Source organism: Gekko japonicus, unplaced genomic scaffold, assembly GCF_001447785.1.
Source record: "Gekko japonicus isolate JY-2015 unplaced genomic scaffold, Gekko_japonicus_V1.1 scaffold164, whole genome shotgun sequence".
NCBI lineage: Eukaryota > Metazoa > Chordata > Lepidosauria > Squamata > Gekkonidae > Gekko > Gekko japonicus.
In genome coordinates this window covers 727,343-738,090 of record NW_015159714.1, presented here as the reverse complement: position 1 = coordinate 738,090, position 10,748 = coordinate 727,343, and the positions used below count along the sequence as shown (strand labels likewise).

The following is a 10,748-nucleotide window of genomic DNA, read 5'->3' as shown; positions in this document are numbered from 1 at the left end:
CCCTTGATCTCCCTCCTTCCTTCCTTCCTTCCTTCCTTCCTCCCTTCCTTCCTTCCTTCCTTCCTTCCTTCCTTCCTTCCTTCCCCAAAGTTAGAACAAAACATAAAAGAGGGTAGGCTTGCCAGCTCTGAGTTGAAAAATACCTAGAGATTTTTGGAGTGGAGCCTGAGCGGTGGGTGTTGCCTTCTGACATACTTCTGGTGATGTCAGGGGGTGTGGCACATGCAAATAAGTTATGCTAATGAGCTCCTGCACCTCCTTTTCTACAAAATGACCCCTGGTAACCAATATACTAAATTGGATCCAGATTAAAATTAGCAATTTTTACCAATTCTCTGTTCTCGCTATAGACTGTGGTCATGCTGTTCCTGAGGGTCCCCTATCCCTTAAGAGCAGCATTTCATGGAGATCAGTGGACTGCAGTAGGAGGGAGGAGGCCAGAGTATTACATTCTGCCACTGCAGATCTTAGGACTGGATGCAACCCACTGTTCCCAACAGAAGGGCTAAGCCTGAAAAGCATCTTCTGCACAAGCTGTCCATACATGATCAGATCAGATCATTTTATTTATGGCTGGTAGGAAAGTCACTGACAGTAGTTAAAAATTTGAAGCAGAACTGACATTAATGTACAAGTATTCTGTATGCAACTCATGAGGGAATGAGATAATGATTTAGGGATCAGCAGTTTCTGCAGAAGTGATAAGAGACATTTAAGTTAATTTGTTATGCTGTGTACAAGATCCTAGGTGTGAGGTACAAGATCAACACAACAGCTTCAGACTTCTGGCAGCTCTCCTGGCTTATTGCCATTAAAAAGTGACATATACTTGAACAAATGCATTGAGATAGCAACTAGAATTTACTAGGCTCACTGTACTTCATGCCTTACTTGTATCTTTACACCATTCCTATAATGTGTATGCCAAATCTGTTGGCTTGACTGAATGAATTACCAAACATAATGGTGCACTTTTGATCTTATGCACCTTACGAAGGGAGAAAAATCCCCCCCCAAGTTGGTTCATAAGACTCACATTCAGGAGTCATTTCCTGCAGGAGTGCACAGGAGCGGAGCTCCGGCAGTAAAGAGTCCAGGGGGCGAGCACATGCAACAAGCCCCACCCCCTGCTCCCAACAGCCCTCAGTCAGAGCAAGAAGCAGCCAGCTAAGTTGCAGAGCCCCCCCCAGTCCAAAACAGTCCAGTGGCACCTTTAAGACCAAGTTTTATTCAGGTACAAGCTCTCTGCGAGGACAGATCTGAACGTCCCCCCCTCCCAGTAGCTAGCAATCCAAAACAATCCAGTGGAGCCTGAATCGTGGGTGTTGCCTTCTGACACACTTCTGGTAATGTCAGGGGGTGTGATATATGCAAAGAAATTATGCTAATGAGTTATGCTAATGAGTTATGTTAATGAGCTCCTGCACCTCCTTTTCTATGAAATTACCCCTGCTCACATTTCATGTACAAGTGGCATCTATTGGAAAATATGAACCTTTTCTGTAGTTATACCATTTTTCAATCCTAAACTGAAAGTTTAGCTGCTAAAATACTATTGACCAGCTCTTCAAAAACATAAGGTACAAAAGGCTTAGGACGTGATCCCTTTTTGAACTATTTTAATGAAAAGGTGTTTGCTCCTAAAATAACAGATAAAAATTCTTCCAGTGATAAACACACACACACAAGCTCTAAATTCATACAGCCCAATGAGAGATTACAGTGCAAAGCTATCCTGAAGACAGAAAAAATGTGGTAGGAAGTGCATATTCAATGTGCATCCCCCCCCCATGAAGCAATTTATCTGTACAAGCTAATCTTATACTAAGCATTCTAAGTATAAATTTACTCAAGGGATTGTCAAACAGAATAATTTTGCCTTAAATAAAAGCTTGAGTGCTCTTTCAATGACAAGTTTGAATAGGCACAACCACCCCCTATCTAATCACAGCAAACATTATCATCCCAGAAGAGAGGAGGGGGGAGGAGGAGTGTGACAGTGGTGTGTAAGCTGCATTCCAACATTAATCATTCATCCTATCACTAGAAAGTGCTACCAAAGCCTTAGCATTTCCGTGTAAATCAATCTTGGATACTGAGAAAACATTTTGCAAAACAAGGATGCACCAGAAACACTCTCAGTGCCGTCAATGTTTCTTGGCAGTAAGAGAGATTTCATTCACTACTTCCAGCCAGCAAAATTAGATCTACGCTGCTGTGGACAAGTCATGATGACAGGAAGGTCACCTTTCCTGCTGAGCACCATGCTATCCGTGGAACACAAATCACCAACAGTCTGGGTGGTATTAATACCAGTAACAGCACTGTAACCACTTTGAATTCTGATGCCTGCACAATTTTAGCTGGTACTAGGTTTCCTGACACAGGGATATGCACAGCCGTTTACAGGCCGTCTGCTTGATTCTCCCCAAAACTTTTAAAAAATGCTTACATTGTGGGGACAGATCAAGACGGTAGCTGTGTTAGTCCATCTGTAGCAGTAGAAAAGAGCAGGAGCCCAGTAGCACCTTAAAGGCTAACAAAATTTGTGGCAGGGAATGAGCTTTCGTGAGTCATTGCTCACTTCTTGTGGGGGTTCATGTGGGAGACTAGCTTGCTTCCTGCTGCTCTAAAGGTAGCAGACATTTGAAGCAAAGTAAAAATTAGAAGCAGGAATGGCAGTTCCAGCAACATGGATCCTTATGAATCATGCCACTCAGTAATTTCTTCAAAATACTGCCCTCTAAACCCCCCCCCCCAGTTCTCCGGCATCCGAGTCCCTTAAAAGCATCCCCTTATCTAAAGGATAACAATTGTTCTGAAGCATGGGGAGCCAGAAAGAAATACCACGACTCAAGTAGAAATGATGGGATTGTTGAAGGCACTGCTGGGTCTATTTTAAGGCTAGTGAAAGGCAAGAAAGTCACAGTGGTCGATCCCACAGTACTGCCTCTAGCTTGGAAAGTCTGCAATCTGAGGTACACTTCCAGCAGACGTTTGCCATTATGATACCAGGATATCTCTGTGTTAAAATCCAGATATAGAAACTTCTGGCGTGTTGGGTTGGAAGAGAGATGCTTTTCTTTTTCGTAGGTTTTTTGTTTTCTTTTGCCTGCTTACAGCTTAATATTTAGGCCATTCAATTTTAATTTCTGACACGTCTGATACTGTCATTGCTATGTAAGCCATGTGGAAAGTTCTGTGGTGCTGAGGTTAAAATCTTTTAAAAAGATTAATGGCAAATGTTTTCCCCTTTCTATAATAAATGCATCTATCCCAAATAAAAGTTCTTATCTGTCTGAATAAGTCTGGAATAATAGATATAGGTAATTACCAGTCTGAACTGTGTACTGAAAGGGCTGATGGAACATAACATTTTTACAAAATGGCTTAATTCTGAGTTCCCCCTTCCAGTAGCAGCCCTAGACAATCCTAAAGGCTAGAGCCCTCTGAAGCACTGAATGAAGCCCAATGATCTGTCCATCAGAGGAAATAGAATTGGCTGCCTTCATCACTATGTGGACCTAGAAAAGCTTTGGCTATTGCCTCTCCAAATCTTAATCAATATTAATTGCCCAAGGTCCTTATTTGGATTGTCCAGAAATCTTTTGCTGAACTGGCTTTGTATTTGGTAAGAGTGAATGCTCAATTTTTCAGATAACTTCTTAGCAAGTGACTGTTTTTGCTGACAAATTCTATAGAGTGAAATTACATGCACAGCTATAATGCAACCACTGTTCCCTCTAATCTGAGTTAGTGTGAGCTAGCTCACTGTTTTTTAGCCTCCGGCTCACACATTTTTATCTTAGCTCAGGAAGGATGGCTCCAGAGCAAACTAATTTATGCAGCAGCCAAATTACTTGCTCACGACTTTATTGCCAGCAGCTCACAAAGTAGAATGTTTGCTCACAGGACTTCACAGCTTAGAGGGAACATTGAATGCAACGTTTGTATTTTTACTAACGGTGTGTGTTGTGAGGTTATTTCATATTTAAAACTTAATTTTCAAGCCACCTTTTAATCTAAATGGTCATCAAGGTGCTTGTCTGTCCTGTTCCTTTTTTCTAGAAAATAAAAATGATCATAAAGCTTATACTGCTCTTCTGTCTGTGGGACTTGAACTGGTAGACTTCTATGACAAACCCCTGCTTCTTTTTTCTTTGAGGCAGTTTTTCCCACCAAAACACTGTTCACCACTCTGACTGAGCAGCCTCTTAGTTGTGTATTTTAATAATAGAATTATAACTTTCTGTATGTCCCACCCTGTGATAGAGAAGTTATTTGGCTTTTGCCCAGGCCAGAGATTTATTGTAACTCAGCAGGAGTCCTCTTATAAAATCCTTTGGAAATGGTACTTGACATGAAGTAAAGTTAAAACAAAAAGGTTGATTTTATTGAACAGGCACAGTTGGATCAGGAACAGGGCAAGGGGACAAAAAGCTGAGGTAACTGTTGTTGTTTTTATACAAATTAGAATATTTTGAACAGGCAAAAGAGTATAATTGGTGCATTCTTGACTCAGTTCTTGACTGTGAGAGGTTTGTTTGTCTTAGAGATTTCTTTCAGCAACAATGTGACCACTTACCTCCCACCTGGCTCACTGATGGTAGGAGGGGGCTGATTTGTCTCCTTGGCTGGAGGAGGGAGACAGGTGCAGCGCCATGATGCTGGGCAGTCACGGCACTGGGTGGGGGCAGAGCCAGCCTATTTAGGCCTGGTTCCACCCATTGCTCAAGCAAATTGCACGGCGAGCTTGGTCCACCCTCCCACCCTGTTTTCACTGCAGGCTTAGACTGGTCACCTGTAGGGGCCAGGTAGGAATTTTCACCTTTGCCTTTGGGAGAGGGTGTTTTTTCCTACCTTGCACTAGTTCTAGTGGACTTGAAAATTGGCTACAATGGGTTGTGCTGTTAAAGAGGTTGATCACTTAACAGGGGGTTAGGAAACAGAAATGGTGAGCATCTGGGCATTCTTCTGGTTAGAAATAGGGGTTCTATAGGAATGGGGCTTCAGGGGTGGTGGGTCAGGGGTGCTTCTAATATGCCAGGCCACCAGTTGAGAGCCACAAGAACAGCTCAAGATTGGGGCAGGTGTCTCACCCATTGAGAGATGGGGAGGTGGTCAGGAGGTGACACCTGCCTTGTCCTTTCTGCACTGACAGGCATCTCCTTGCCGGTTTTCAGTTTATAAATAGTTAATAAAGTGGCCCTTCTTCTCTTCATTCTGACTGGGGGGGGGGCAATGTGTCTTAATAAAGTTTCATTAAACTATCTTAGTTTCGTGGAAATTTGTACTTTCTTCCTGTATTTGAATACTTCCCTTGTGGGATTATAACTTTCCCTTTTTTACTCTTGAGGAGTCTAAGACCATTTCCCTTGTCACACAAACCAGGGGTCCCTTCTGAGTTGAACCCTCTGAATAACTGGGTAAGAGAGAGCTCCTGGTCGCCGCCGAAGGCATAGCGGCCGGGGGCTGGTTTGCTGCCGCCGAGGAAGGCGGGACGGCAATAGCCTGAGGGCTTCCCAAGAAAATGTCTAAGCGGGAGGGCTCTCGAGTGCTGTGGGTGGCTGGGGAGGGTTGCGCAGGTCCCACTGGTCATAGAATGACATATATAGCAGGGACCCAGGTGCACAGACAGGTTCCCTCACTCACCTCGCAGGCTTCTGTGTAAAGGGGGGAGGGGCCAGAGGGTGGTCTGGGTGAATAAGCTGGCTTATCGTGGCAGTGAGAGCATGAGACCCAGATTCTGTTCCCCACTTGTACCATGGATGCTAGGTGGATGGCTTTGGGCCAGATGCACACCCAGCCTGACCAACCTCACAGTTGGTTGTGTGCATGAAATGGAGGAAAAGGTAATAATGAAAGCCACCAGGGGGAAGGGTTGCTAAGAAAATGAGTGAATGGAAGAGGCCCTTAACTGTGTGTCTGCACCAAGAAAGGGGTCCTCTGGCACCCAAGGGAGAAGGCACTGAGTAGTAGTGAGGGGGAAGGGGATCCCAGGGGTTCCCTGAGCCAATGGCGGGGGGGGGAGAGCTACTGCAGCAGGTGGACTCCAACTATTTGGGAGGGTGGGGTTTGGGGGGGCCTGGCCATGGGACATGGTGGCATGCAGGAACAACAAATGTCTCTGACCACATGCCTGTCATTGCTGTAGATCTCTGTCAGGGTGTGTGTGTGTGGAAGCAGAGAATGGGACACTCCCGAGCCACCCTTCCCTGGCCCCCACCTGTGATGTGCAATGGCATCTGCCCCCGGGACTGGCTGTTCCCATCGACCCGAAGGGCCCACCCCTCACGCTGTCCCTGCCTCAACACTATGCTGTGAGGCCATGCTGTGGCGGAATCATCACGGATGCACCCTTGGAAGCATCCAGGTACACTCACCCCCCCACTCTGCTGCAGCATAACTTGCCCCTTAGGGAACCAACTACCAGTGCCGCCCCTGCGCTGAAGCTGTCCACTGCAATGTGGGCATGGCTCAGGATTGCTCTGCATGTCATTTTTACATTTTGGGGTAATTACTAACAATAAAGGAAAGCTTCTGTTTTATATTCCTTGTGACAAATTACAGAGGGGTAGTAGTTCAGCAGTTCGAGACCTGAGTGTGCTGCATGACGGAGTGAGCTCCCGTCTCTAGTTCCAGCTCCAGTCAACCTAGCAGTTCAAAAGCAAGAAATAGCAAGCAGATAAACAGGTACCACTTCGGTGGGAAGGTAACAGCGTTCCATCTGCCTTGGCATTTAGTCATGCCGGCTACATGACCATGGAAACGTCTTTGGACAGCGCTGGCTCTTTGGCTTTGAAACGGAGATGAGCACCGCAAACCTAGAGTCAGATTTGACTGGCTTTCGAGCAAGGGAACCTTTACCTTTACCTTTTTACCTGCATCAGTCTACTGCAATAAAACTGAAAATGAAACTTGTGGCACCTTAAATACCACAACAACTATTTCATTTTTCAAGATGCCACAAGGTTTTCTTTTTGAATCTGACTTCTTTTAGAAAACTCAAGTCATTGAAGCCAGTGGTGCATTTTACCTCCTTGTCTTCCAAAAGCAAACATTTTCCGGGGCTCTAAGCTGGATGCAATAGATAGAAGACATCCAAGATTAGATCAGGATATTATGAGGGCCTATTTACTGTATTGTTAAGTAAAAATAATGACACAATTTTCATCAAAGGCAAATCATTATAGCTCTTTCACTTTCTATTTATGATAGCTAATACTAGGTTCAGTTAAATTCTTGTTTCTGTTTTGATGGTAAAACCTAAGGCTGAACTCATACACTCCCTGTCCTTTTGTTAAGATATTGAATTTAGATAATAACTTTGGAAATAAAATGGCACAAGTTTATGTTGACCTACATCAAAATATGTTGTGCAGAATAAGTAAATTGCCTATTAATTAGGGATGACTGCTAAATTCAATTTGATTTTATTTTAGAATCTAATGAGAGTCATCTTCATCCCCTCACACTGCTAAGCAGATCGAATACACAATTTAGGTAGCTCTATTACATTAGAGAATCTAAGGACTGTGACTTTCTAATCTGGTGTTAAAACTATGTCACATTAGAGAATAATTTAATTCACATTAGAGACTCTTCCTGAATTCTTGGCTCTACTTTTTCCAGAGATGCCTGAATTTCAGAACAGCACAACCAGGATGTTAGAAAAAGTATTTTTCCAGTATCTGCACTTGTCAGACACTGGGGAGCCTTATGAAACCCAGGGTTGTTCCCCCTCATCACTAAGAAGCAGAATTGTTAGAATTTTTATAACAAAATTGTTACCAAGTGAGGAAAACTGAATGACTCTCCCTACACTCTACTGTTTCAGATATTTTTCTCACAGACCACCTCACCTTTGATATTAGAGATGAACTGGGAGACAGATGCCTGATTAATTTCGCTGTATACCAGCTAGAATGGGTTTACAGTCCCAGTCACCAACTTTCCAATAAGGAAATATCATCACCACAATTCCTGGCATTTTTGTATCATCACTCCCTGCAGTATCACCTCAGAAGATTTCCTAGAACAATATACATAATAGCTCAAAGGACTACTGGCCAGCCTACCAATGCCTGGTAATAAAATAATTTGGTCCTGGGAAAAAAATCTTGTTCTGTTTTAAACAGTTAAGAATACAAAGCAATGCCCCCCCCCCCCAATCCTATGCTCATAATAACCAGAGACGTATTGTCATTATGAGAAGGCTAAGCTCATTATTTAAGAACCAAACAAGAACATAAGAAGAGCCCTGATGGATCAAAATAGTGGTCCAAATAGTCCATCATCCTGTTTCACATAATGGAGGGCCAACACACAGGACACAGAGGCCAAAGCCTTCCCCTGATACTGGCAGCTAACACTGTTATTCAGAGGTAGGAAAAATAATGTTCATATTTTTGCCCTTTCAGTGGGCAAAACTTCCAAAATAGACTTCCAAAATAAAAGCTTTACTACTTACCCCACCCACTCTCTCAAAATGAGATGCCTCTTTTCTGAAGTCGGTCAATGCATTATTAAAATACCATGTGAAGATGATGTCCAGCAAGGGGTCATGTTGAACTTGGCAAGGCAGGATTACACTTTCTCCTACAGTAACATCCATGTTGGAAGGGGCTTGTGTTATGCGGGTTGGCTCTGTGAAAAACATAAAGAATCAATTGTACCTGCTTAGTTATTTTCCTACATTACTATGGTGTGTTCAAACCATACAGTTTTCTATAAAATGTACCTAAAAGTAACAGGGACATAAGTGTTGCCCAAAAGAGTTCCCAAAACTCTGAGAACCTTTCAAGAATATTAGCCAATCTTTATAATTGGACAGTTAGTTACCTGAAAAAAGTGCAAGATTGCTAGGCTGTAAAATGTGCCACTGGTGTTTTATTTACTTATTTAAAAAGAATTGGTACAGAACGCTGCAGCCAGGATGCTGACTGGAGTGGGTTGCAGGGATCATATCACTCTAGCCTTGGCCATCTACACTGGCTTCCGATTTGTTTCCAGGAACAATTCAAGGTGCTGGTGCTGACCTTCTAAGCCCTTTATGGTTCGGGACCAATATACACGGACCACCTAATCCCTTATGAACCTGCCCAACCACCCTCAGAGGTCCTGCTTTGGGTACCCCCACCTTCTGAGATTAGGCAGGTAGCAACCCGAGAGAGGGCCTTCTTAGTCATGGCACCAAAGCGCTGGAACTCTCTCCCCATGAAGATATATCTGTTCCCTTCTGTTGTCATCTTCCACCAACCAGTGAAGTCCTCTTTATTTTGTTTGTCATTCCCTCAATGATCCCTCCTTTCTAATCAATTTATTTTATATTTTGTACGTGTTTTAACGCTGTTCTGTATCTATTTTAACTATGTTTTTTAATTGTGTGCTGAGGAGGTTGATTTAATGGCTTTAAACTGTATGTTTTAATTTGTTTGTTGCCTTAATGGCCCTTGTAGGGGTGGGAAAGCAAGATATGAATTCTGTAAATAAAATAATAGCATTGCTTCTCATTGTGCTGTATTGTAGACAGAGTCTCTGCAGAGTCTGCAATGGATGAAGAGTGGTTCAAAGAGAAGCAAAGCTTAGGATCCAAGCCAAAAACTTTCATTAGTGTCTGAAGCAAAAATTATCCCATTGCAGGAAATCCACAACCTGCCCCTAGTTGCAAATGCAGGGTCAAGGTCAGCCTAGAAAGATGGAGGCTGAGATTGTCCCGAAGAAAAAACATGGGCTGATGTTACGGGAATGCGTTTAGGTGATGCGTGTGCTCCCCGTTGTGGGTGACTCGAAAATTAATCATTTCCACTTTTACAGAGAACCACATTTTGTTGTTTCACTTAAACCTCAAACTATGGTCTGTTTTCTGCCTCCAAACTAGGATCCCAAAGAGATTAACTGATTCAATCTTGCTTTGGAAACCTGACCTTAAAAGAAAGAAGATGCTACAGCTGGTGGTTTTGATATAGCAACAAACTGTGGAAGGAAAGTGTGCCATGTTGAGAATCATGCAACAGCAAGCCATATTTTATCATTATGTCTGAACCAAGCCACAGGGAGGGAATGCAAACATTCCTATAGTAACCAGCTCAGCCCTGATACATGAAGACTCTCATATGTTGAATCTAAGCTTTCTAAACTATATGTTTGTATTCATACCAAGAGTATGCATTGCATATTTCACCTGGACTTCACATCAATGACTTTTAAAATATGAACCAAATTCAAAATTGAAATTCATTTTTTTCCCAGTTAACACAATTCACAATTGAAAAACAATTTGCTATCTAATTACCTGTAACTAATAAAGTTGTTGAGCTACTAGCTTTCCCAAACTGGTTCTCCGCCAGGCAAGTATAACTTCCAACATCTGCTTTACTCACATTAGCTATTCGTAGACTTCCATCTTTTAACAGCACTGTTCTAAAAATACAAGAGGTGGAGGGAACAGACTGTAAGACTGCAGAGAGAAATGTGCATATTCATTACACTCTGTAACTGGGGAAAAATCAGCTTCATTGCAAATTTCCCTTATGTTAACAAGAATCTGTAAAATAGCAGGTTCAGATCCCTCCTTCCTAGCTGCAAAAAAAGCTAATTATGAGGCAGCTGAATCCATGGGTAACGTGGTATATCTTACTTTCTTTCCCTTGCACTAACTCCCCCCATTGGCATGCTTTCATCACACTGTGAAAGCTCAGCAAATGCCTATTAACAGGCTGGTAACAGCACTGTTCTGTTGCCTCCAC

General features: G+C 42.9%; 1 protein-coding gene across 1 annotated transcript in view; it reads right to left on the bottom strand.

Moving 5' to 3' along the window:
- CNTN3 (contactin 3) overlaps window positions 1–10,748 on the bottom strand; it is a 174,260-nt gene that overhangs the window by 26,628 nt on the left and 136,884 nt on the right. Inside the window, exons 9-10 of the mRNA XM_015410913.1 lie at window positions 10,295–10,422; window positions 8,471–8,646 (exon numbers count right to left, since the gene is read on the bottom strand). Coding sequence (XP_015266399.1) covers window positions 8,471–8,646; window positions 10,295–10,422 — 304 coding nt within the window. The remainder of the gene's footprint in view (window positions 1–8,470; window positions 8,647–10,294; window positions 10,423–10,748) is intronic.